The 27876-nt window shown below is 56.9% G+C and overlaps 1 protein-coding gene across 2 annotated transcripts in view; it reads left to right on the top strand.

Moving 5' to 3' along the window:
• The first annotated feature begins 867 nt into the window (after window positions 1-867).
• LOC105695736 (DNA N6-methyl adenine demethylase) overlaps window positions 868-27876 on the top strand; it is a 57099-nt gene continuing 30090 nt past the window's right edge. For both annotated transcript variants that reach the window (XM_012417599.1, XM_012417598.1), the window contains exon 1: window positions 868-2016. In XM_012417599.1, coding sequence (XP_012273022.1) covers window positions 868-2016 — 1149 coding nt within the window. The remainder of the gene's footprint in view (window positions 2017-27876) is intronic.

Raw genomic sequence — 27876 nt, 5'->3', positions numbered from 1 at the left:
ATAATTTTCGCCTCGTTGCGAGGTCGAGTTATTGGTTAACATTTGAAAGTAATGTATGAAAGACGTGAATTTTTGGCCGCGAACGTTGGTCGGACGAATTCGAGAGTCGGGTACCTGGGTCGTACCCCTCGCTACTATGCGGCACACGTGAATGAAGCACCTATATACGAGGCAGCATTTGCGGATATCAAAGCGGGACGCGTAGGTGTGCGGCCGAGAAACGTAATAGTAGCCTTGACGATGGCCATCGGCCAAGACCTATGATACCTTCCTCGGGCTCTCCGGGCGCCTCTCGAGATTCGAGGTACACCGAGAGGGGCGGAAGGGGACCGAAAGGGTGGCGGGATTAATCTTAGCGTCGCCCTCCCCCGGATACTTGGATTAACCCCACCCGACGTTCTTTCTGTTTCAGATCGTACAAATCAACCGCCTTCTAACAAGCCACGTTAACCTCAAGTGATTTATATTTTCTTACGAAGCGCGAAAGAAGTAATTAGTGTGTTTATACGTCGTAATATTCCCAAGAGCTTAGGTCCGGAGAGAAGACAAAGGGATTTCAAGAGCTATAGCATCTATATCTAGGGTACAAAGTATATCTCGAGGAGGAGACTCCCTCGACTTAAGAGTCCGCCAGTGCCAAACCGGAGGAGGAGGCGCCTCGAGGGAGAGCGCGACCAAAGCGGAACCAAAGAGCAACCATTCCCCCGGGAGGCGGCGAGAGTCCCCGGGCGCGAGATATGCGGAGGGAAGGAGTGGGGGTCGGGCCCACTCCGGAGTCGGCGGTCCGCTCGGGCTCGTAGCCTAAGAAGCCTGAGTAGTACAAAGCGCGGAGGAGAGGGGGCGGTCGGGGGGGATGCGCCGACCGAGATGAGCGCGGAGGTGGGCAAGGAGGTAGCCCCCGAGCGGGTGAGCCCCCCGGGCGGGGTGGCCGGCTCGCCGACGAGCGGGGGGGCCGCCGGCGACGCGGCGCGCCACCTGCCGCCGTTCAGCAGCTTCGCGGAGGGGGGCCCGATGGAGGGCGCGGGCGGTCTCGGCCTGCACGGCCAGGACCCGGGCCTGGGCCTGGCCCCCTCCTCCTGGGACTACTACGAGGGCCTGACGGGCCGGCTGATCGACTCGCGCGGCGAGGTCGTCCTCGCGTCGCAGTACCGGCCCTGGGAGTCGAAGCACGCCGCGGCCGCGGCCGCGGCCGGCGGGGCCGGGGCGGGCGGGCCCGCCGGCGTCGCCGCCGCCGCTGCCGCCGCCGCCGCCGCCGCCGCCGAGGGACTGCCCAGCTTCGCCAGCCAGTTCACCGCGCCGAGCGAAGCCGAGCCCCAGCTGACGGCGCTGACGCCGCTCTCGCCGGCCTCGGTGTCGCACTCGCCGCCGGTCACCTCGGTGGGCCTGCCCAGTTTCCACACGCTGGGCACGCCGCTGCCGGCGCCCCACCCCCACCGGGGCCCGGTCGGCTACCCTCTGGTCCCGGCGCCCGTCCAGGCGCGCGAGGTGCCCGCCCTGCAGCAGCAGCTCCTCGACGAGCGGCACATCCAGCTGCTCGGCTCCAGCCCCGTCCAGGCGTTCCCGCCGCCCCCGCCCGGCCACCCGCACCACGCGGTGCTCGCCGTCGTTAAGCCCGAGTACCCGCAGCTCCACCACGCCAACTTCCAGAACCCGATGTCCACGGTCCTCGACTCGCCGACCTCCAGGGTGGTCGGCGTGGACGGGCGCAAGAAGGAGCGCAGAAAAATACGCGCCGGCTCCATGGAGTCCGAGGACGGCGCCAACGTCGAGAGCTCCGGCCAGGTCGCCGCCGTGTCCTCGACCGCCAACCGCGGCCCCCACCACCTCGCCAACGTCGGCGACGTCGACGGCGAGGGCGGCCTCGGCGACAAGCCCGCCAAGAAGAAGCGCAAGAGGTGCGGCGAGTGCATCGGGTGCCAGCGGAAGGACAACTGCGGCGACTGCGCGCCCTGCCGCAACGACAAGAGCCACCAGATCTGCAAGATGCGCCGCTGCGAGAAGCTCACCGAGAAAAAAGTAAGTCTCCACTCTTATCTTGGTCCCGACGGAACCTCAGGGAGCACGCAGGTGGGTCGCTGGACTCGGTCCGACTCCACGTGCAGCCGGCGCGTGCGTCCGAGCCCGGAGGGTGGCGGGAGAGAGCGCGAGCGAGCGAGCCCGCGGGGGAGGGAGGAGGAGGACTGCCGCCGGTGTACGGGTATATAGATAGCCTGAACTTGGCCCCGATGCCTGGTTCGCGCCGAGAATCCCGGAGGGAAATGCAGAAATACGGATAACCGAGGTGGTTTGTTATTGCAGTGACATTGAATAGGGGGTTGGTGGGCTGCCGGTTCCGCGGCTAGCGATGGACTCGAGCGCGGGACGTGCGAACAAGTGACCCTCTGTCGACGCTTATCGGGTGCCCGGTACGTCCTGTACGTACGCTTCCCTTCCCACGTGCTCACGTGGGAATCTCGAGGCACCCTATCCGGGGAGCACGCCTAGGGTTAGTTTCGTTTCTCGGGACCTCCGCGTTTATTTCCAACGTAACGATCATGGAGCACCGTTCGCGGTCCTTGTTCCTCCGGTACATAGATATTCACGGAAGTGTACTGACTTTACCCCAGAGACTTATCGTAGACCGACTGGATTTGGCGCCACCTCGAAAGAGGATACTTTAACGAATACCTCCCTGAATGATCGCGCCCCGAGGCGCGGAAATTCCGCGGATAATTCCGCACCGAGTACCCGGCGTTATCGTAGGACAAGTTCAAGGCTCGCTTCGGGTCATAATAATCGGCTATCGAGCGTCGCCTCGCTCGGAAACAAACGTGTTGTTTGCCAATACAAAGCACGCCCACCTCCTTCGCCATTCGATAAAGCCCGATTCGATTCCCCGTAAATCGGACAAGTCAATTTCTAATTTCATCGAGCGATTACGATGGAATTAATTACCCCGCTCTTATCACTGTGCACTCGGTCGTCAGAAGCTTCTAGTCTGTCGGATAACCTTCTTCGGTTGCGATAATGCCGATGTCGCGTGATCTCGATGGTTCGCCCGAGAAGGGGAAAGAGAAGGTGAAGCCGTCGCGATGGGGGTCGATCGATTTCGGAAATCGATTCGCGATCGGTCGGGGTCCCCCTCGAGCCCGGAGGACGCGCGTATAAATTTTCTTTTTTTTTTTCCGCCGGACGCAAACAAATCAATTACGCCGGGCGACGTTACGCTCTGCCGCGCTGAACCGGCGTGACTCACCGGCGGCCGGCGTGACTTTAGCGCTCGCGAATCGCGCGCCGGCCTGTGAACTCCCGGGACGCGAGGCGGTCGCCCGGTCCTCCCGGCCGAGCGAGCGCCGCCGTCGGCGTCGCCGTATAAAAAGAGGAAAGGAGCGACGGAAAAAGAAACGGTCTCGCGGAATCGTCGCCGCCGCGCGTGGCGGCCTCTTCCGCCATGTTGGCCGCGTAGCCCGGGTACGCGATTGGTCGCTTCCGATCTGGAGTGCCGCCGCCACTCCACCGAGGTCGAAACGATTAACCTGGTATTTCAGCCAACGAAGTGGAGTTTAAGGTTTCATTGAGACGAAGAATTTGATACCGTAAATAGGATCGACCGTTTCGGAGGCGACGCGTTTCCGCCGGGTGGCTTCCGACCTAACCTCCATTTCGGCCCTGGGAACTCAGTCCCGAGGGAAGGGACCTCCAGACTCTCTCGGGGATCACTTTTCTAACCTATCTGGCCGCGGCCTAATAATAACGGGGGTTTATCGGAATCCAAATGTTGAAATTCTCGCGGCCGCGATAAAACGCGCGGCCGGGGACGCCGCGTCGGCGCGGAGAACATCACGTCTTTGTCCGACATGGGGCCGGTTGATTCATCTCCGGTTAAATTTATCCCAAGGCATATAAGTCCACCGACCGACACGTCGAGTTCGGCGGGGGGATCTTCCCCGGGGGTCGGCGGACCTGCCGAAATTTTGCCCCCGTGCGTTTTCGAGGTCGGGGAGGGTCCGGCCGTTAAAGCGACGGAGCGAGCGGGCCGGCGGGCCGGCACCGAGAGAGAAAGAGAGAGGAGAGACGTCATCTCGTATTGCCAATAATCAATAGCACAGTGGCAGTTGCCGAACAAGAGGGAAAGCTACCGGGTGTGCCGAATCGGTCGGCCAAGGTGCGCGTTTCCTTAGCGTTTTCCGAATTTCCCGGGGAATCCGGCGCGGAAACCGTCAGAAGGCTCCGGGTCCGAAGTCACGGCGGATCGATACTCCGGGATCCTAGCCAGGGAGGTGGGGGGTCTAAGGAAGGACGCGATTCGTACGGAAGTTACGCGGGCCGATGCGCGTGCCAACTTTTGCGTAGGAGAGGTCGCCTTTTTCGGGGGTTCCGTCCGCGGGGCGGAAAATTGAATTCGGCAAACGCAATTGCGGGGAACTTCTCGCAGTTTGGGAGGACGCACTTGCGGGAAAAGCGTCCGAATTTCGGGCGGAATATGTCGAGTCCGTCGTGCGGGGGAATGCTCGATAAAGGGACGATATTCTTCGGCGGAGCCTCGAATATTCGAAAAGTCTGCAGTCGGCACTTAAGTCGAATCGATACTCGACGCGAGTTTCCCGGAGGGGTGGGGTGGAGGTGCGGGGGCGGGGCATCCTCGGTCGCGGGGGATGTTCGGGGTGCAACGAATGGCAGGATACGGAGTAGACGGGGATAATAAATGGACGCGAGTCGAAGACCCCCGAGTATATAGGTTCGCCGTCACAACAACCCACCCCCGACCCGTCGCCCTCTTTATCCCGGGGGGAGGCGCCCCATCGGACCCCCTTGCCCCCCCCTCCGTCCGGAGATGGCACCCTCTCGCGGCCGGCTCACCTGCCGGGCGACCCTCACCCTCGGATCACCCCCCGTAGGCGGGGCTGTTTTTTTTATCCGCGACTTGCTCACCCGATTTGGGGGGGCCGCGACCCACTGCGCTAGAACCACGTGACCCGAGGCGGGGGGTTGAACCACCCCCGCGTACGTCTGTTCTTTGCATCCCGTGGAAGGACGATACTCTGGATCCGCCCAGGATGACGAGGGACATCTGCGATCACGCGTCTCGGTTGATTTTCCTGGCACGAAGGGGTGGACCCACCCCGAATGGTCGTGCTCCTCTTATCTCGGCGACTTCCTCCCAAATGACGAAAATCAAGGGGATGAAGCTCGAGCGGGGCGACCCAGTGCCCAAAATCGCGCTCACTCCCCCCCGGGGAAACATCCCCCTACACCCCTCCGACGAGTTTCCGCAACCCTTCGACCTTCGCTCCGCGAATCGACCCTCCGGGGTCCTCCGCAGGGTCGGTTCGTGACCCTGCCCCTCGCCCACCCCCCCCGGGACCTCCCGCCCGAGATCCCGAGGCCGCCCGGGCGGACACGTGGGGAAAGGAGACGACCGTCCCGGGAGGGGGAGGGAAATTTAAAGCGCCGCACGGTAATTTTCACCCCAATTTCACGGAATTTCCCAATTGCCGGCTCGCCGAATAATTTTCGGGGTGTCCGGGCACTGGGGGAGCCAGATAGGCGCGAAAACGACGCCCCGCGTTCTCCGCCCTGGCGAGAGATTCTCGTCGTTCCCCAGAATCCGCGGATCCAGGTCGTGGATGTCTATTCCAGGACCTCCGGTAGGTTAGGGGCCGGCATTTTTCTTTCCTCTTCTTCCGCTAAAACGAACTCTCCCTCCCCCTGGATATACCGAATCGAAGACCGGCGAGGAATCGCTAGTGGTCGACGCACTCTCGCGGAGTCACGGCCCTCGGGTTCACGTCTATTATTTCTCGTTGCACCGTGGCCGGGCACCAGAGGGAGAGAGGGAGAGAAAGAGAGAGAGAGAGTTGGTTGGCCTGTCGCGAGATAACCCTGAAGGCCGGCGTTACGAATGTTTATCGAGGCTTTATCGGCAGTAACCGGCGTCCAAGCCCCGCAGTGAGACACCCCCGAACGCGTCCCCGACATTACGGGCGGTAATCGAACACGCGACTTTCTCTCTTGACGGATCGTCTTCCTCTCCGTCTCTCCGGCTGTATCTCCTTTCGCCTCCGACCGGCGTTTCGTGGCTTCTTACTTTCGATTTATCGAGGAAACCGAAACCGAAACCGAACGACGGAGAACGCGATACGTTAATTCGCAAACGAGCTTAGGGAAACCGTCTCGCCGCCCCTCGCCCCCCTAGTCTCGTCGGAGGAGGAAAGGATTACGTCTTCCCTCCTCCTCCCCCCCCCCCCCCTAGCCGGTCTCTCGGGAATCTTTTCTTTCCATCGATTTAAGAAAAGCGTTTCTTTCTTTCGAGGGCTTTCTCACGATCCGAGCATCCCTCTGGTTCGCCGCGCCAATTGCTGCGTCGACGCCGCGCGTCGGTCTCTTTCTCTCTCTTCTGGATTCCCGACCGACGCGGAGGCGCCTGAGTTTCTTTTCGCGAAAAATGTGCAGTCAATGCCACGGCTCTCCCACTCGGGAGTATCGCCTCGAATTGAAATCCCCGCCTTACCGAATGCATATTCTATCGACGTAGAGAGAGCTTTTTTTTCTCTTTCAGAGCGACTTCTTTGTGCGACCGGATAACGATAGAGGGTGTATAACCTTGCGGGGACTGCTTTTCTCTCCGAGAACGCGATAGGCGGACCCCGTGTATCTTAACGCGGAGGACGCCCGACGTCGTCGAACGACGGGCACGCGTCGATAAGGGGGAAATATGGAATATTGGAGGGCAAATCTACCAAGAGGTACGCGAACCCGTCCCGGAGCTGGTCGGATGCGAATCGCGACGCATTTCGGGTATCGATTCGACTTCCGGGTCCCGCCACTAATCGGGCGAGGTCGCGGGGGGTGGATTTCGATCCGCGGTGCCGGAAGTCGGGCGATCACACGAAGACTTCCGGTGTAGTTGGAACGAATAGTTTGGGGAATTGCTATAGTTCCTTGAGACTCGAATTTCTCCAGGTCCACGGTCGATGGAACAATCGCGGCGGTATTTCGGTCACTGATTTGACTTTCGAGTCTCCTGATTAATCGAGCTAGGTCGGCGGGGGGGAGGGGAAGGGGTGAATTTCGATCCGCGTCGCCGGAAGTCGAGCGATTTGCCTCGGCTTCCGGTGTCGGGCGCGCGAGTCGCTTCCGTCACTTGAGACCCGGGATTCTGCGACCCCCACGACCGCCGAAAGTGTCTCCCCCCCCCCCCCGGGGAAAGTGGAAAATTCGATGCGAGGGGAGGGCGCCGGGAAAGGGAAAGTGCGAAATTGCTCGGGAAATAATCGGGGCTCGGCGGCGATTCGCGCGCGCGAGAAAGCCCCGGAGCTTTTCGACCGGGGGTGAAATCCGCTTGCGGCCTCGTTAAGCCGGAAAATGGTCGGCATATTGGGCGGGGGTAGGAGGGACGGCCGACGCGATCGAAAAATTGCCCCCGAACCGATGACCCTCCCCCGGAGATTCTCACCCCGGAGGCCCGAATTCGCGATCGATCGCGGGAGAAAAATCAGGGATTTCCCGGTCGCGTCCCCAGGATGTTTAACCGTTGGAGGTTGACCCGAGTGCACCCTCCGCGACGCCGAGATCGGGGTAAATCGAGCGTGGCTCCGAGATATACTTCGGGATTAATTTTCGAACCCCTTCGAGGCCCTTCGGTTTGCGGACCTTTAATCCGGGAGGGAGGCCTCGGCGGAAATACCCCGGTCCCCGGACACGCGGTCCCATTGTTGCGGATCGCTCGGCACCATATGGACAATCGACGGGGCACCGATCCCTCCGCAACGAATTTTCGGAATCGCGTTTCATTCGCCGGGTCCATTCGGCCGCGAAACTCGACTCCGGGAGTCGATTTTCCCGGGATCGTTCTCACGTTTCCAGGGGTTGGGGCAGAGGGGGGNGGGGGGGGGGGGGGGGGGGGGGGGGGGGGACCCGCGATTTCGACTCGGTCCCGAATTAATTCCACGTCGGTCCTTAAGCGACGGTCGAGAAGAAACGGCTGGCCACCGATCTCGGCCAACCGGCGGAGCGGAAACCCGACCCGCGAAAGCGATGACAAAGACGGAACGACGGCAGCCTCCAAACACAGCCGGGTCGGTTACTATCAGCGCGGCCATTGATATATCGTGGCGTGCGTAACGAGGCGATAGTAAGCCCATTCATTGATAGGACCGCCGGGCGAATTCTCTCGCTCTCGCAAGGTGGTAAATATTTATGACGCGTCACCGAGCGACGACCTCGCCGTGGATTATTTGGCCGCGAGAAATCCCCTCCACCTTTCGCGCCTAGTGATAAGGATAAGAGCGTTCAATAAACCGTCCTGTTCGCGATGAGACGTCGAAGTGGAAATCGTTTCCCGGGAGTTGGCAGTCGTCGTCGGTTGCGGCGCCGAGGGGTGGACGGGAGGGGGGCAGTCGCGGCGGTTTTCCAGCGGGGGGGGTTAAAGTGAGAGAGGGGCGGGAGAGAGAGACGGAAAGAGGGCCGAGCGAGAAAACTGCGCGGAGAAGCAGAGTGCGGTACGCAGTTTCTGCCAGTGGCAGAAGCGTTTCTCGAGTCGATATATCGATCCCCGCCCCCACTGGCTGCTTCCTGCCGCGGGAACAGGACTCTCTCTCTGTCTCTCCCTCTCCCTCCCCCTCGGTCTCTCTCTCTCTCTTTCTCTCCCTCCCGCAGGATGAGTCACAGCCTCCCCGCGCTCCGCTGCACGCACGTAGCGATGCGCGTGCACGCGCGCGCGCACGCACCCCATCGACCCGTCCACGTGGCGCTGCGTGTGTGGGTGGCTCCCCCCCCTGCCCCTCTTTCGACTGCTTCCGCCCCCGGCCGCCTCTCCTCCCCCGCCCGCAGGTACGGTCTATTTGTCGAGGCGCAGGACGAAATTGTAAAGCCGGTTTTACATTATTCAGCCGGACCCTTTGAGGCGGCGGCTCCTCCGCTGCCTCTTGCGCGGCTCGGCCGAAGTCCGCGGTGTGGACGGCGCATTAATTATTGGGGCGCTTCTTCTTCTTTTTTGGGGGGGGATTTTTTTTTTTTCTTTCAGAGCCCAGCGTCGCGCCGCTACTTTTCGAGCATTCGGGGATGTGGGGAGGTTGGAAAATTCGCCGTTGACGGGGGTCGACGAGGGGGCGCGATTTTTCCAAATCTGGATTTGACGTCGGTTCGTCTCGTGAGATCGTTTAGAGGTGTTTATCGGACAGTTTTTTGTGGTTTGCCGAAGTACGTGGTCTAGATGGCGCATTGGAGCGCTTCATATATTTTTTATTTTTTATTTTTCAATGCCAAGGGTCGCGCCGTTGCTTTCGACGCATTCGGGGGACGGGAGGCGACAGATGTCGCGAGTCTTGATTATCTCGGCCTGTCACGTGTTAATGAGAGGACCATGATTTTTTGAAATCTAGATTTTCCCTTGACGGATCGTACGTGGCCGTTTGGCCGTGTTTATACCGAAAAGTTTGTCGCGACTCGGAGCAAGCCCGTGACTGGCGGGCACGTGCGCGGGTTCACGTGCGCGTAATGACAAGGTTGGAGGCAACTCGCGGCAACCGTGCAATTACCGGTGGAACATGCAAAATGCACCGAGCCGCCTGCACCGGGGCGACGGCGTGCGGTTGCATTTTCAATTTGCGTTTCTTTTTACCCACGGCTCCGTTTACGCGGCTCCTTCCTATTTTTTCTTCTATTTCCTCTCCGGGGGATTTTTTTCTCCCTTTTTCTCCCTCCCTCTCCCTTGATGCCCGGCGCGACGCGACGCCGCGCCTTTTCGGAGCTCTCGATCGAGCCCTTATCCGACTCAATCGGCGCGTAATTCGAGATCCCGGGAACGGCGAGCATCGCGAGGACTAAACTGCGGCTGCGGTTTACCCCGAGATTACGAGCATCGCGGGAAGCCCCGTAAGATTAATCCGGCTAGATTAGCCCTATCGATTTTGAGCCGCTGCAGCGGCGCGCGTGCGGCCGTGCGTGCGCGCACACACGTGCGTGACCCCCGCGCGGGGTGGAGGCGCGAGCGCTCCTTTTCAGATATATCGCCGACGAGCACGGGGTTGACTCATCGGCGGTGCCGCGGATCGTTTAACGGGGAGCCTCGTTTGTCTACGGGGTGGCGCAAAATCCCCGGATTTCCCCCGGTGATAAAAGAAATATTAATATTAATATTAATTTCTTCGCCGGTTTTTCACACTTTCCCCGGGAAATGAGGTCACGCTCCCTTCTAAAAGCGGCGTGGATTTTATTGCAGCGAGTTTTAAACATCTCCAAGAAAATTAGAAGCCAAATTGAGCCTTAAAAATCGACGCTTTCGCACGGAAATAGTCAAGATGAATTAGGGTACCACAAGAATTGCATTTTTTTGGGGATGGTCCAGGGGGGTGGATTTCAGAGAATAGGCTTTGACGGACTCCTGGAATTTAGCGGCGCCCTGTAGTTCCGCTAAATGCAAAGCGGGGATGAATTATTTCTTTTCCCCGAGTCCGTTGAACACGTGCGAGACGACCTTACGTCGTTTTCTCCGGTCGATATACTCCTTCTCCTTGCTTGCCTCCTTTTATCCTCGTCCCCGCCCTCGCTTTTTTTTTTCTTCCCTCCCTTTTTAAGGCGGAATTCATCCCCGAGTTCCTGGTACAGCGTCGCGTGCACGGCGCCACGCGGTAGTGGGCAAAGCCGCGAATCGATAAAAGGGGTGGGAGAGACCGTCAAACCCCGCCCGGTAGGGTGGGCCGGGGCTGACCTTGAATGATAACGCGACCTTGATAGAGACGGGCGAACAGGTGCGCGCCCTCGCGGAAGCGATGCCCGTGGAGATCTTTTTGACACTTCCGTTATCGCAGACAGACATACCAATAAAGTATTCTCTCTATATAATTTCTTAATATCACTCACTAAGGACGGTATCAAAAGTTGGAATGAAAATGATAATGGCCACGATGAAATCGACGCCGCTGGAGTGTGCGCATTTATGGCATGGAGCGATGCAAGGCCAATATATGGGATACATTAATTTTCATTTTCTTTAGATCCTGCGTTAGATTACCTTTATAATTGCTGGCACAAGGGATTATAAGATCTGCCCCTGGGTTTGACGCGCGTCTCCTTCTCCGGAGATAAGGAGAGGGGCGGGCATAAACGGAAGGCACACCTGGGAGCGACCTTGAGGGGAAACGCGATCTCTCTCTCTCGAGAGAGAAAATGACAGGTGCACCGAGCTCTCGCATAGGGTCGTCAAATTGTGATAATTGCTCGCGGTCATCGTTCCCTCCTCCCGATAAGATAATCGAGGTCCGGGCTAATAGGGTCTCCATCGGACGAGTCGAGTTCCGCGGTTCGGATCCGGTTCGCCGATCCTTTCGGTCGGCGTTCAACGGGGACTAATTTCGCATTCGAGCCTCCTCACGGCGGGGATAACCGTCGCCGATTTGCCGGGCGATTATCGCGGAATGACTGCATTTTAATGACGATCGTAATAAAGGCGCCAGGGGAGGATCGGCCGGCGATTAAGTAGCCGATAGGACGTTGCGCGCGGTATCGATAGGGCGCGCGACGCGAGTGCATCGCTGAAAGGTGACGGGGAGGGACAAAAAGGCCCCTTTTTAGCAGCACGTGCTGTCGAGGCGCGATCCTCGCGCTACACGAGACGGCGAAAAAGGAAGGGGACGACAAACCGGCTTGACCGCTCCCTCCGGACAAACTTGGGCATTACTCGCTTTTTCTCCTCCTTTTTCCTTACACCGTCCTCCGGTCCGGTGTGGTTACCTCTGCGGCCGCTATATCACAAAAACGGGGTTATCTTTCTAGGGGGTCCATCTTCTCTCTCTCTTCCCCCGATAAAATTAAAATTAAATTTAAAAAATAAATCATTAATCAAGCCCCGGGTCCGAAGGTGCGTTTCCCGGGCCTCCAGTGGCCGGGCGATGCACCCGCCCGGTCGGCGCGTAAACGCGCGCTCGCGGCCGGAGTAGCAGGTAAAAAGGGCCTTACAGCTGTCAGCCAGCTGCACCCTCTGTCCTACATACATACGCGATGAGCCGGCCGCTCGGCGAGACCGCGCGAGGAGAAGTGCATTTCTGCCGGTCGGGCCGGCGCACGTGCACCGGTCCTCGCGTGCGCGCGCAAGCCGCGCGCCGCCCGGCCGCGAGGGTTGGGAGGGGAGGGTGGGACGGGGTTGGGCAGGTAGGGAGGGGATAGGGGCGGCCGGGAGGGGAGGGGGGGACCCGGCGTCGGCTATAACGGAATTAGCGGCCCGGCCGTTTCATCCCTCTCCGCGCGGAACCGCGTCTTACGGTTCTCGCGATTAAGGGCCGATTCCCGCGAGGCGGCCGCTCTTGCGGTTTCCGCGCGACGTCGTTTGTCCTTGTTTTTCATTTATTTTTTTCCTTAATTATTTTCCACCCGGAAAATATGGTTAGGGCTGATTTCCGCGCGGACCGGTTTCGCCGCGCGGAATCGCCAATGCGATCGGTCGGCCGTGAAGACTCGAGTGGCACCTCGACGTCCTTTTTATTCCCCGACGTAATTGGACGCACCCGGCCACGGGATAGGGATGTAAGGATGATTTTCGAAACGCATCCGACTGCGACGGAGCGATAGCGCGTGCACGGGAGCGATAAGGAGGGACGGAGAGGGGCTGCTGCCGATCCGCGTATTGTCTCTTTTGTCATTGGTTATGCCCAGGGAGGCCTCTGAAAGGGGATGACGATGATTTATCGTCCCCAGTGGTCGTTACTGCAATCCTTCGATGTTCCTTTCGGGTATTGTGGGAAAACTGGAAAACTTAATTCTGCGATTTTGGGGGCGGATTGGTTAGATTCCTCGATGACGGTGGTTTCCTTCCGCCAATCGGCCGCCGGCTTTGGCGGATCCGGCGGACAATGGAGCGGCTCGGATCGCGAGTGAGACAGCGGCTACGGGAATTATGTCGACAATGCTGCTGATTGCCGGTTCATTATGACGTCATAAAAGCGAATCTAGTTGGCGCGGTATGTACCTACCGCTTGACGATAAAGGATAATCGCCGGTGGCGTATACAGCCCGTTTCAAAAGGACGGCGTGTCCCGACGGCTCCTTTTTCTCTCGTAAGGGGATGCGAAAGTGGCATCCGAAAGCTCAATCATGAAACTTTTTTGCGAACTGAGTGCATCCGATCGAGGGGGGCAATTGATTTCATTTTTTTTTGGGGGGGGGGGGAGGAGTGGAGGGAGTTTCTCTGACGGTCGGTTCCTCGTTTCAAACTAGTCGAGCGAGTCCATTATCTAGGAATCGTCCACCCGTCACCCTGGTCGGAAAACCGTCCCCATGGAAAATGGCCACCTGGCGGGGACGCCGAATTTTCGCCCGGGCGAAATTGAAAGGGCCTTCGAATCGCCGCTCGCTATTAATTGACCCAATTAGGAGCGGACCTCGTCTAATTGGAACGGAGAGGAGGAGACGTCCCTCTCCTTCGCTCCTTTCATGCCGCCGGTTTTTCGCCCCCTGCCTGGCCGAGGCCTTTGCGCAATTTTCCACCATTTTCGCCCTCCTTTCTTCGCTTTATCCCCCCCCGTATAAATTCGCCCTTTTCTCCGAGTTCGTCTCTCTCCGTTTTTTCCGCAAGCAACCGCGCTTGGCGGAAAATCGGAGCTCCCTTTTATTTTCCATCTTACCTCCGCGGGGTAGGTTAATTCAAAATGTCGCGGAATTTATCCCTGGCACTTTGGGAGCGCTTTTGCCACCTATATGATAGTTTCTGATAGTGTCGATCTGAATAAAAATGCCGGTGGAGTGATAAGGTGGCGGGGGGCGCGACGCCCCTGACGCGGAATCGGAGCGGGGAAAAATTGCAGATGGCGCGATCGGGCTTTGCCGCGGTATAATCGGCAAATCGGCGTGGAATCGCAGATGCGGGGCGCAAATCTGGATCCCGATCGTAATGGACGGGTCCACCCCTGCGGCCGTGCCGATCCCAATTATGAATGGCCATTAGTTTTATTTCGGGGGGCAGGAAAAGCACCGGCCGTGGCCCTGGTCCCTTCTGGTCGACATAAGGGAGGAAACTCGGGGGCTTTTCATCCGGGGGACTTAATCGATCGCCGCTGCTGTTACACCTTGATTTATGATGCACTCTAATTACGCTCGTTTGCACGGGGATAGATCAAGCCGGCTCCAATTAAACTCCGCCGAGTCGCCCCTGCCTCTCGTTACGATTGCGCCTCCGAGTGCGTCCTCGACGTGTCCGCCTTAAGAGCAAGACCTGGAGTTCGATCAGGAACGCCATCGTTTATAGAATTTAATGGGTTTGGCATTTTCGTACAGAGGTCGTGAAAAGCTATGGGACCCGGGATACGGGGCATGGGGTTTCACCTTGCGAAATTCCGGAGAGGTCGAAGGAGGTCCGCGATAAAGCCACGGGATGTCGTAAAAGAGGGACGCTGAGCGTCGCGGCGCGAATCGTCGCCAGGGAAAGTTTATGGGAAACTACGCGTGTTACGCATCGGACCGAGAGTCAAAGATGGCTGTCGAAGACGGCAATCAAAGCCGGCACTCAAAGGTGGAGCGTAAAAGTATAATAAGGGTGCGATCGATCGCGACCCTCTTTCTGCTTCTCGTCGATGTCTCTTCTCTTGGCTTTGTTCCCTTCGCGGGGAGTCTGGAATTTTTCTGGAGGACCTCGCAAATCCGTGGAAAATGCTTTGCCTAGCGGTCCCTGATGGGATATCGGGGATTCCTTCTTGCAGCATTAGAGCAGAGAAACTAGATCCGCGCAGCTGTCGGGTCCGAAACCGGAAGCTGGCGGCCATCTTGTTTGCAGAGTTACCACGGCTACCGCGGGAGAGATCCTTTCTGTCAGGACGTAGGATGGTCCCGGGTACACATATGTGGGTATATATGTTCGTCTCCAACGCGTGCGTTTCCCCCGTGGAATCGCTATGGGGTCCCCCGTGGCTAATGCGCGCCATTGTGCCCGCGAACCGCGCGGAACGATTCTCCATGGATTTTCGATTTCCGAAATTTATTGCCCCCCGGCCCCATGGAGCCCATTCGGCCTCCTCCAGGATTTCGTCCCACTTCGGGGCTTGTCGCCAGATGACGCCGTACTCGGCGCAATTAATCGGATTAAGTTTCTGCGCGCGGTTAGGACGGGACGCGACCGATTCGCGCTGATCGCGTTTGACGCTCGGCCACGATCGGAGCTCCCAATCTCCGATGAGCTAATCGATCGTGAATTTCGACATCCGTCGCAGACGTTCGAGATCTGATAGTCTATCCTTTGCATATATCGATTAGGAGAGCAATCGAATTTTTTCACGCGGTTTGGAGGGAACGCGACTGATTCGCGCTGATCGCGTTCGACGCTCGGCCACGATCGGAGCACCCAATTCCCGATGAGGTAATCGATCGTAAATTCCGTAAATTGTCGCAAACAATTCGGAAGAGGTTCGAGATTCGAGTCGAAAGAGTCTATCCTTCGCATTTATCGATTAGGAGAGCAATCGATTTTTTTTACGCGATTTGGAGGGAACGCGACCGATTCGCGCTGATCGCGTTCGACGCTCGGCATCGATCGGAGCGTCAATCGATCATAATTTCCGAAAATGGTCGCAGACGTTTAGGAAAGGGATCTTCGGGGGTCGAGTTGATCGAATGTAGACGCCCTCCTGGAAATACCAAGTAGGACCGGAATCGAACGCGGAGATGATCTTTGGGAATTTTCGGCGAGCCGGTCCCAAACTGGTCCAGCCTGTTCCGTGCCCTGACCTTACTTACGTCGCCACGGGCAGATGTTCCTCGACTGCTGGGCGAGACTCAAACGAGGACCACGTGTGGAGGAAATCCATTTCCTTTTACAGCCCGGCCCAGAATGGCGGAAACCCCGAGAGCGGATCCCAGCTGCTGCGACTCTTCGGTCGAGCCTCTCGGTTCCCTCCCGATTTTGAAGGAACCAATTAAGGAAACTTACCGCTCCTCCTGCATTTCACCATACGGCTTGAGGTTCCTTTCAAGCGCAACTATCGGAAGCAAGGAGAGGTCGAGTGGGAAAAAAAAATCCAGGGATCCATTTCTCGAGTTCATATGAATCTTCTTCGCATAGGAATAGATCCCCATGAAAACATCCCCATTGTCGTGAAGTCGCGTAATCGGTGAATGTTTGAAAGTAATATACGAAACTGTCAGTTTCGCTTGCGAAAGTTGATCATATGAACTCCAGAATCGGGTCCCAGGATTTAGGCAGGATTTTCGGACGACTCGTTTGAAGGAGGAGAGTCCAGGGATCAGTGCAGCGCGGTGCATCGGTGCAGCGGTGCAGCGGCAGGCAGCTGGCACATGATCATTTCTGACCTGGCCATAACGGCCTCCCTAGGTATATAAGGGCATACCTGGGGACTTTTTGTCGGTCTCGCCACGACCGCCATTTTTGCCCGGGGAATTGATGACGCGTATCGCTCCTTTGTCATGTTAAGCGCATTAACGCATCCTGTTACTTGCGTCACGTTGGAAAGGAGCTCTCTCTTTCTCTCTCCCCGGGCTTGGCGACGTGGAAAATTCAGGGCCAGTCCGTCGGAATTCTTCCCCGACTTTCAAGGCCCCGGAAAATTATCCTCCGCCTCTCTTCCTCGGTCTCGAGGATCTCCCGGCGAAACGGCTCCACGTTCTCGTTTCTTAACCCTAAACCAAGAACGAGGTCCGAGAGCACGGGAAGGATCTTCTGGACAATCGGACGGCGCATCCTCGTCATTGGGGACAGTCGAGAGGAGAGGGACTCGCGGGATTAAAAAAATAAATCATTGTTAATAACAATGCGCCCCGAAAACCCGATCTCGGACGGTTGAAGGCATTAAGCGGCGCGCACAATGGCGGATATTTTTATAACGATTCGCGACGGCAGCTACATCAACACGACCGGTTTTCCACTCGCGTTTGAACATCTGCCGCTCGTCTGCCCTCGTGTGCGTGCACGCACCGCGTGCACGCGTGTGAAAGAACGCGATCGGACTCCGCTCTACCTCGGTCTAGCGTTATCGCGACTCCTCGAAGGAGTAGGAATATTTATAAATATTTTCCACGTTTTTTGGGGAATTATTTGGATTTTTTTTCTGGGGGGAAAAAAAAGGACAGGGTAAACGATTCGATGGGTCGATCAGCCGTGTCGATTTTTGTGGTACTCGTGGATTAAATTCCCGCGTCGCGGCGTCCTCGACGCTACGTGAAAACGTCGACGCGCAACGCGATACCGGTCGCGCTGAAACGAAAGGAGCCAATCAATCAATTCACCGCCGCGCAATTCGCCCAATGAGATCCGAGCGAATTGCATTAACCTACAGACATACATTGCGCGTCTCTATGCACGAGCGGTCAAGGCGCGTAATGGACGCGGCGGTCTCTCCGGTCTGCCCTTTGCCGCGTCGACGCGACGCCCTTATTCGGCCTCTCATCCGGCGTCGTATCTCTCTTTTTTATTTTTCATTTCGTCCGCACTTACGCGCACTTACACCTGCGACGCGCGTAATTGCACGTGTAATCGCGTGGCTCGATAATCGGGGCCACGCCTTATGGCGAGACACGCTAATCCCGTACCCGGCGACCTCGGGGCAACTTTTATTTCGCACTCTTCCCTTTTCGCTATCCGCTTCTCGTAATCGCAGGTGAGATCAAGTGCACGCGAGCTGCCAGACGGAGACACGGAGATGGGCGCTGAGTGGGAGGGAGAGAGAGGGAGGGAGTCATTCGAAGGCGTCGCGAGGTGACAACCGGCCCGCCTCGCGGTGGATCGTGCGACGGGACGAAAGTGCACGACTGTAGAAGTGCGTAAACGCCGAGCGGGGAAAAAACGGAACCGATAGGGGGATCGGATACATCGATCCGATCCCTCGGTGGTCGGTCTCGATGACTTCCTCCCGCGGATCGCGAAATTAGAATTCGATTCCCCGGCGACGATCAGCCGGCTCGGGAGGGTGACTTTTAAAAAGGAGAATTTTAATCGGCCCTTTATACGGGCGAATCCAGGATTTCTATGCGGGCGATTTCATGGCCGTGAGAAGCCCTTTCCGTGATTCTCTCTCGCTTCTACTTCGTCGCGCCCTCATGCTGGTAGAAAAGCAAGACTTCTCCCTCTACTACCAAACGTGGAGGTCAATAATTCCCGGTAGAAAAATAAGATGTCTCTTGCTACCGAACGGAGAGATCAATATAATCCCTTGGATTCGCTCCTGGGTGGTATTTACGGCTCGAGCTCGAGGACCGTTGAAAATTGTCACCAGCAATGATCTTCGGGCAATATTTCGCCACAGCTGTCTATCCGGGAAAATCTCATTTCGCCTGGGAGGGTTGACCGTCCGCGAGGAGATTTCGCAAAATCGAGGTAGGGGCTAGGGGAAGGTGGGATTTAATTAAAATCCCGAGGATTCCCCGAGGCTCGGGTGCCCTGGGGAATTTCTTCATAAGCCGATGCAAATGTCCGCCCCCGAGCCGCGGTGCATCCTGCGAGGAGACTCGAAGAATCCCCGTAATGCGTAATTTTCGGCCCAGGGTGGATTTAGACGCGTCCGAAGTTTCGCCGTGGTTTTTCGATCGCTCCACCACTCCCCCCGGGGGGCGAGGGCCCCACCCCCCTCGAGATCTCCGATTTCCCCGCGGCACAAGATGGGATCCCGTGAACACCCCTTGTAATCAGCGACTAACAGGTTTTATGAACCTGTAACGTGGACGACGGAAGCCGCACTCAAGCGACATGGTCTGTCGTTCTGTCGGTCCGGCCAATTTGTCTCTCCTCCGTATCTCTCTCCCTCTCTCTCTCGCCTCTCGCTGTCCGCGTCTTCCTCGCTCTCTCCGAGCTCGGCTTGTCGCATATAACGGGCCAACGACATAAATTGATTAGTTGGGTCGCTCGCTCGGTCGCTCGGCCGGTCGCTCGCTCGCTCGCTCGCATCGCGGATAGAAAAATCCTGGGAACGAGACCCCGACAAGAGGTCCGGGCCGAGCCAATGAAAATAAAAAGGATGTCAGATTGCCGCGGCGTCGGAAGTTACGGATTAAGTTAGGAAGTGGACAGTTAGCGGTCGTATCGGGAGCGAGCGAGAGAGGGAGTATCGGTGGACGCGCCGAGTGCTTCGGAGCGGGAGATCGTCGATGATGGACGGGATGGACGGGTCCAGCTAGGTGTCAGCTAGGGGATCGTCTAGGTGTCGTCTAGGTGTCGAAAGGCCTCACTGGAAGAGGGGTGGAGGTCGCGGGTAACGAGGCTCAAACGGGAGGAAGGACCGATTTATCGAAGGGTAGCGAAGGGTGAACGGTTCCTTGGTTAGTTTCCTTTGGTATAACGAGGAATTGAAAACACCAGGAAGGATAGATTCATTTAGAAGAGGAGGAAATCGATGCCGAGGTGGCCGGTTCCTTGGTCGATTTCCTTTGTCGGCAGGTTGGGTACGACAAGGCGTGGATCGAAGGTTGGGAAAGGTCGGGGGGTGGCTTGGTCTCGGGGTTGACCGTGGTCATCGTCCGCGAATCGGACCTTCGTCGGAGCCTCGTGACCTCTCGGGGTGGGAGGATGAGGTGGCGCTTCTCCTACAGGGATGGAACCTTGACCCTGGGGTGCGAAAGGTTTGTTTGGGTTCGCCGCTCCCTCGGGAGCCCCTGAGGCCGGACGGTCCCAGAACTCGAGACCGGGTCGATCCGTTCGATTTATTAAGCGGGGGCGTCAGCCTCCCCGGTCACCTCGGCCCGGAACGCCCTTGGAGGGTTCTCCGGCGCGAGGAAGTTCGAACATCTGTCGGGCTGGGTGTTTTAGATTTGGCTCTTTATCCTAGAAAGGTGCCAGAAGAGGGCCGGCGAAGTGCAAGAGCGGCTCTAATTTACGAGCAACACCGGATGCTGCTGGTCGGAAGCTTTCGGAGCACTTTCCTCCCCCATCCCTATCTCTACTCTAATTTACCCTCCACCCTGAGGGCATCTGGGTCTCTTCGAGTTTTCGTCGACACTCTTGCTCGCCCGGGGTCACGGGGGCATCTTCTCGTGCAACTACTTCGAAAATCACCGAGATAACCCCCGAGATCACCTTAACCCTACCGAACCTCCCCCGCAATAGGGGTTATATCAAATTCGTTGGGGGATGCTCCCCCCTTGGGGTGACCAGCGGCTCCGTAGCGGCGACGCTTTTAGGAGGTCCGCCCAAAATCGTCGGGTGCCACCCCAAGATCGAGTCGGCGACACCCTCGAAGAGACTCCCGAGGAGATCCGGGGTCGGGACCCAGCCCTCTTCTCCTCGCCATTACGGGCCAATTAACGGCGATACAGGGCGGCGGGTCCTCGACCCTGCAACCCTCCCAGCGGCTTTCGGCGCCCTCGAGTCTCGCACGTCGCGGGGCACATCCCTTCGGACCGGTGCGGGGGTGCGATAAAATGTAAACCAGACCTGGAGGGCGAGACCGACGACCCTCGGTGTCGAGACCCTCCGCGGAGAGAAATGCGCGCGGAGGTGATGCAAGGGTGGTATTACGGCCGTTGGCGGGGTCGAGGTCAGAGTCGTCTTGGGGTGGGTCAGGGTGCCTTCCGTGCTCTGAAGGATTTTCTGCGTCCTCGTACATGGTCCGACTTTCGGGCGAAGGAGTCCTGAGGGCCCGAATTAATTCGGGACTCGATCGCTCGGGAACGAAACCGGATCCCGGCTGATCGGTAGCCGAATCTAGACCGAGTCGGCCACGTGGTCAGGCCCTGACCCTTGTTCAAAGGGGGAGGCGATTCTAGGGCGGGGGGGAACGACGGTGTTCTTTGGAAGGCCTCGGAATGGATATCCGGAAGGAGTTCGGGGAAGCAACGGGACTCTCGGTGGCTCGTGCCGTGATTTTGGGACCCCTCGTGGGGGAGTCCCACAGGAGGGGTTCTCCTCTTCGAGAGGCTCCCCGAGGAAGGGGGCCCCTGCTTAATTATCTGGAAGCGTGTCACACCCTCGCAGGGGCCCTCGCTCGGCGCACCTGTCGGCCTGGACTCTGGAGTTCTTTTTTGTCGCGTTCGAGGGCTGATCGCTCCTCTCCTACGGGACTCCTGAATGCTTTTGCGTGGTTTTCAAGTTCGGCATAATTGCCGAGAGGGTGGAATCGTAAGCAGGGCGGGGGCATCGGGGTGCTGACCTACTCTCGTTACCACGGAAAGGCGTCTTTCTCACCCCCGTCGGTTGTATTAAGATATCAAGCGGGCAAATCCGTCGATCCCTAAGCAGTCGAAGCCATTGCCCATTTATGGCTCCGGGGGTATAGCGTTTCCTTTAAGTTATTTCCAGTGAATGTCCCTCCGATTGCGTTACGTAAAATTGGGGTACGTCGTACAATTAATGCGCAAATGGGCCACTAATTGGATTTTCATTTCGCGTCGGGGACGCGGTGGAGGGCCAGAGGAGTGTGGCGAGCGGCTCGTTTTGGGTGTTCTAGGTAAAAGGGGTGCATCGAGAGGCCACCCTTTGCCGGGCAGTTCCGGGGGTAACGTATCGCCGGCCTTTGGCGCAGCCGAGCTCGGGGTGGGTTCAGGTCGGGGGTGGGTGTCATGAATGAAATCCCTCCCGACGCGGAGGGTCGAGCCCGGGGTGTCCGACCTTCCGCACCCTGCGACCTCCCCCTTTCTGCCCGGGAGGGAACACCCTTGCACTCCAAAACAATAACACGTCCACGTGGTCAATCCACGTGTTCCGCGGGCAGGGACCTCCTATCGTCGCTCGCGGACACCGGTTGCTCCCACCTCGGGTCCACCTACCTTGCACCTACTTCTCCCCCACCTCGCGGCATTCTCCTCCCACCTGGACCCCGGCCGGGGATACCGGATTTCCTCTTCTTTTTCTTCCATTTCCCTCGCGAGCTCCCGCCCTCCCCCTCCGGACCCACCGACGCGTCCACGTGGACCCGGCGACACCTCGGAAACGTCATTCCCTTTCCTCGATGTCTCCCTTCGGATATTATACTCGGTCCGGCGATTCAACAAGTCCTGCAGCCTCCACCTCGGTTTCAAGGGTACCAGGTGCCCTGGATAGGTGCGGATCCCTCACCCACTTTCCAGAAATACGCCTCCCGATATCTTAGCCCTCGCTCCGAGGAATAAATCGGGCAGGCCGGACGGGCTATTTTCGGGCGGAGAAACGCGGAAGGCAGGAGAGTCCGCAGGGGGTTGCTGGGTCGACATCCGCGCGAACGTGGGGGTTGTTTTGGTACGAGAATAAACCTTCACCCCTCGGGTCCACCGGCTTACGTGGGCGAGAGGAGTCTTCCGATTTATCCTAAGCGGTTTCCGTCTTACGGGGGGTTTGCGGCGTCGGTCGAGGTGCCGGTCCAAGGGCCGTCGACGATTCTACCGATTTCCTCGAGGTCGGCCGCCATTTTGGTGCACCTTCTGCGCACCGGCCGAGCCGATGTCGGTTCCGACCGAGGGATTCGAGGCGGCGCGCACCTCGTGCCAGCTTGACGGGAAAAAAGCGTGCATCCTGCGTTTTAGAGGGGCGTAAGTTCGGGCGGAGAGGTCGGAGGGACGCCCTTATGGTACGGGGTTAACGCGGTGCCAGCTGCGAGGCGCCCGAGCGCGACTGGCGAGGACCAAGTACTCGGAAACGCTGTAAAAATAATTATTAAAGCCGTTAGCGGTCGTTACGGCCGCGCCGAGTTTTGCGAACAAAGGTGGAGGAGACCGAGCAGGCCCGACTATCGGCCGATCGCGGGCCGAACCCTCGATTTCGCCACTTCCGAATGTCTCGATCGGGAACCCGACGCGTGGAGGAATAACTGGATTAATTGGAAGAGAAGGCGACCGATACGGCGAAACTCGGCCCGGATAGGCCGGATCGAATTTCCAATCGAACTCGCCTCGAACCCCGACGGGGGTATCGCCTTCCCGACTTGGCGTGCGATTTCGCACGCATGCTCCCTACTTTGGGAATTTACTCCCTAGATGAATTTTTTTTTTTTTTTCCAGTCCAATGGGGATTATCGCACTCCCGCGCGTCTTCCTACATTTTTTGCTTAACTTATTCGCGAGTCGTACTCGGGATATATAAATGATTTCCCACACACGCTCGCCACTTTGCGAATTTGGCCCCTGGGTATACTTTTTCAAAGTTGAAGGAATTATCGCACCGACGCGGGTCTTCTTAAATTTATTGCATGAATTATTCACGAGTGGTATAATATAAATGATTTCGCCCGCACGCACATGCGCGCTCGGTACTTTCGGAATTTCCTCCCCCGATGAATTTTCCTTTTTTTTTTTGTTTTTCAAGTCGAATGGATTATCGTATTCACGCGCGTCTTCTTAAATTTATTGCTTAACTTATTCTCGAGTGGTATGTTGTGTATATGCATATATATACCGTATTCGGTAAATATGAATGATTTCGCACGCATCGCCGAGAATTTGCGCGTGCGGTGCGATACGCGCCCGAGTCTGTGCACGCGTGAGCGAAGCGTGACCCGAAACGCTTTCGGGCGCATTCGCATAGGAGCGTGTGTCGAATCGACGGAGTCATCAATTCCGCCCGGCGATGCGGGGATAATTCGAAATGATTATTCTTTCCTCCCGAAGCGTTGCGAGCGAGCGAGAGAGAGAGAGAGAGAAAGAGAGAGAGGGAGGAGAAGGAGAGAGGCAAAGGGGAAAAGAACGGGCCCAATTCGTCGCGATTCGCGAGTTTGCCGTGGTTTTGGGAAATGAAGGGCAAAAATTCGTCTCGACGATTACCGGCGACGAGTATCGCCGATCTCGAGTTGTTAAACCGCCGATGTCGAAATGGGAGCAACGGCTCTTTCGGCCGCCGGCCATCTGCCGCAGTCGAAATGGATTGTCGGAAGCTTAAGTCGGTCGAGACTGGCCGCACTTTGTGCACGGCACCTTCAATTTATCGGCGATGCACCACACCAAGAAGGAAAATCCATCGAGGCGAATACGCACGGTGTGGAATCGGCAAAATGGCGACGGTGACGTGTACTCGGCGCTAAGCTCCGTCGATTTCTCGGTTGCATTTATTTATTTTTTTTTCTCACTCGTAGAACCCCTTTCCCCCGTGTAATTGCGGCGCATTTGTTGCACAATTGCACCACACCAAGAAGGAAAATCCATCGAGTCGAATACGCATGGTGGAATGAATAAAATGGCGACGGTAACGTGTATTTGGCGCTAAGCTCCGTCGATTTCTCGGTTGCATTTATTTATTTTTTTTTCTCACTCGTAGAACCCCTTTCCCCCGTGTAATTTCGGCGCATTTGTTCAGCGAAGAGAAGCGAGGGGAAGAGAAACGTGCATGGGGAAGGCGCAACGAAAATCCCGTGATTGACGCGACGAATTTATCCCGAGACATTTCACGGGCAGGCTCGACGGAACGGAAGGGACGGGGGGAACTTTTTATTTCTCTGACGTGGGATTCCATTCGACGATCCAAAAAATGGCAGCGGCCTCCTCGCCGGATATCGAGGATTTTTGGTTTTCCCTCCTCTTTTTCTTTTTCTCTTTTTTTTTCTTGTCACGCGTCCCTCGGCCGTATTCCGGGCACGGAGCGCCCGACAGCTGCGGCCACGGACTAGACGAATTTCGTCCGCATGCGGCATGGACTTTTCGGAAACCGGACGTCGGTCCTAACACCCGCTTAAAGATCTCCCTGCTCCTTCTAAGTGTAATGATACGCTGTTACCCGGTGACATTTAAATGCATTTAAATGGCCAGGCGTCGACGAGGGGTCCGAAGTTTTCATTATTCCCGCGAGAGTCGCATCTTTTCGAACGCCCTCTTCCATATGCATCGGCATTTGCATGGAGCCGCACTGCAGCTTCCTCGGGGCTCGTTTTCCCTTCCGGCACCGGGGACGCCATGTTTGGTTATAATTCCATCTTCTTGGGGCGAATGTTCGGTGTCATCGGGCCGTCAAACAAATTCGAGTGCCCGCTGCCGCCATGCCGCTTCCCTTCCGCTCGTTATTTGGAAAACGGGCCGTACCTTGTTTAGTCTGCGGCCTGAGGCCCCGATTTCAGGGGGCCTTGAGAAGAAACGAGCCTCCTCTCTAGAGTATCTCCTTACCGATGAAAAATCTTCCACTTTCTCCCACTTTCTGGCTGGAAACTAAAAACTCCTTGCCGAGGTCGGCGACGGCAATAAACTGGTGCTGGTACGCCTATATTGGATTATCGCTCCTCGAGCATCTGTCGGGTCGGTAGAAAAGAAACGTTTTCACGAAAGATATTAATTAGCTTATCGTCAGATCGGATGACAGCTGGCAGCGCGCGTGCTTCTAATTGGTCGCGCGGTGAGCAAGATGGCGGCCGTTCCGACGGGCGCGCTCGAGCGAGCCACCTCGAGTTTTCACGATTTTATTTCTCCCCAAGATTTCCTCCCTCCGTAATTCTGCACGGGTAGAAATTATCCGCAGGAGGGAGACTTTCGATTAAGTATTTTCTCGAGCGAAGGGACCGAAACGTTTCTTGCCTTTCCCGTCTTTTTCTACACACGTCGAAGGAGGAAGACTCTTCGGTGGCCCTAAAGCGAATGCAAAAACATGCTAATTTTATACGCTGCAGAAATAGAAACGGGAAAAGAAAGGGGTTGATAGGATCGCGGTCATTATTCAGGAATCGCCGTGTGAAATCTCCGGGGAATTTCACTACGAGCGAGCCAGTTTCAAGAGTCGCGATAATTGTTACTTTTGCATGCGGTTTCCTATATCTTCTCCCCTTGCTCGAATCTTAAGATTCCGTCGGACCCTAATGCCGCATCTTTGGAAAATTAGGTTAGAAAGACTTCGCCTCATCTCGATATACCGTCTTCCGTTTTTCTCCCGTTCTGAAAATCCAGCTCGCTGGGCGGAACTCACCGAGTCGTAGCGCTACGTCGCGAAGTGTGTTTAATTTCAGGGTGGAATATAAAGAGGGGCGCGTATAAAATCATTTCCTCGAGGTCGAATCGGCAGGTTGGATCTCCCTCGGGGATTCGAAGGCTCGGAAAAGGGGATGTCTCGCGATTCGGGCCGAGATTTGCTCGCGGCGATAATGTCGTCGCGCGAGTCTCGGCGGTCCCGGCACGTGTCCTCGGTGGCGCATATTTATTTAAATAATTCATAAGGCAGCCGGTCTTTTTCGGGCACACACCGCCACGGCCGTGCAGATAATTAGGGCAAGTCCCGTGAGCACAACGGAATCGCCTCTGTATTCCGATCGCACCTCAAATCCCATCCGGCGAATCGACACCTACCTCTGATAAGAATAAATCCAAATTCCCGCCGCATCGCGTCACACGAGAAGCCCGAAAGTGGACGCGTCTCTCGTCGCCTTTCAAGCCGATAGGAATTTATCTTCCGGTAAAATGCAAACCCTGGTCGGCACCTAAAAGGGAAACCGATGCGACGTCTCGCGCGGCTGCGCCTTTTCGCACTCGGCCAAACGCAATGTCGAACGCGCCGATTACGCGGGGGGGGAAAGGGAGGGAAAAAAAAAGAAAATCTGCGAAGAGGAGAGGAGAAAAATTGCAGAGGCTGTTTTCGCATCCCTTCGCGCGGGGAAGAACTCCCGCCTCCGAGTAAGTGCGTCGGGGCCTTGCAAAGGGGTGCTCGCGCGGGGGTAGAAGCACCCCTTGTGCAGGCGAGTCGAAGAAAATCTCTTCGCTTCCCTGCGATTAATTACGCCCTCATTCGCGCCCCAAGTGCAGCTTTTTCAGCGATGCATTGCCGATATTGACATTTGCCTTGCATCTCTTCCGAGAGAGTTCGAAAGAGGGAGAGCGCCGGCCGGAGGGAGCGGAACCGAGAGAGAGGGTGGAGGTGCCCGAGGGCTCGAGTGGACTTTGCACGCGCGAGAGAGGCCGCCGAGGAAAGGGTTGAAAGAGGGTGGAAAATGGGCGGAAACGGGAGGAAAAGCGGGATGCCGAGCAACCCCTGTCTCTGGACCGTGTGCTTATTGACTGCGCTCCTCTCCGGTTTTCCTGGGGGCGCAAGGCACCAGGTACGCAGGGAAGGCGCAGGTGGGTGGGTAGGTTGGCGGAAGGGTAGGTTGCTAGGTTGATAGGTATTTGGGTAGGTGGGTAAGTAGCTGGCAAATAGGAGTAGGTGCTGACAGGACACCGAATGGTCAGGAGGGAAATTCGGGGGTGGGAAGGCGTAATCCCGACTCGGTGGCGATAATGCATGAACTTGGTATCGTTATGTCGGGCGGGCTGATAAAAATTCTAAGGAGGTAATACCCCCGTCAGATTATTTTTATTAATAACCTATGAAAGTCTCCACGATAGAACCCTCGGATATCTCGTAGGAACTGCAAGAGGGTCTCACTGCAGATATATCGATATATCGGCCGGCCCTAATAGGTGGCTAGGTAGATAGGTACGTGGGGAGGTTGCCCGTTAGGTTGGTAGGTAGGTTGGATTGTTCGTACAAGGGAATTAGACCATAATCGTTCACGCGTGTGCCGTAACGAGGGGACGTTTTACCTCGGACCTCCGTGCTCATTGGTCCGGGAGTTGCGCCCATAATATTCCGACTCTCTTCCTCTCTACTCTCTTTCTTCTCTTTTCTCTCCTCCCGTAGATCGTTCCATCGTTTCTAAGCGAGCGGGAGAAAGAAAGTAGCCTTTGGGAAAATTCTTACATCTTGTGCATCGGCATCGATGATCGACACGGTTATTTATTAATAACTGTATAAATTCCGTATCTGTGCGACGTATAATACCGAATCCTGCGAAAAGGGGCTTTAAGGCGCGCAAAACGCAGTCGCGTACCCGACGTGCCGTAATTCAATTTGGCGGGTACGCGTGCAACAAAAAAAAAAATCAATTTTGCCTGGTGCCGCCTCTCGTGCGCATGCGCGAGACGCGCGCACGTGGCGTCGTGACCTTGTGGAGTTCTTGTTTTTTTTCCTTGACGGTTGGTAAGGCAGAGCGAATCCAGCTGTCCGCTCCAGCTACCGTCGATAAGTACGCCTGGTCGGTAATCACGTTCTACCCA

Source organism: Orussus abietinus, unplaced genomic scaffold (genome assembly GCF_000612105.2).
Source record: "Orussus abietinus isolate OABI.00-Male unplaced genomic scaffold, Oabi_2.0 scaffold4, whole genome shotgun sequence".
Taxonomy (NCBI): Eukaryota; Metazoa; Arthropoda; class Insecta; order Hymenoptera; family Orussidae; genus Orussus; species Orussus abietinus.
This window is presented reverse-complemented; position numbering and strand designations above follow the sequence as displayed.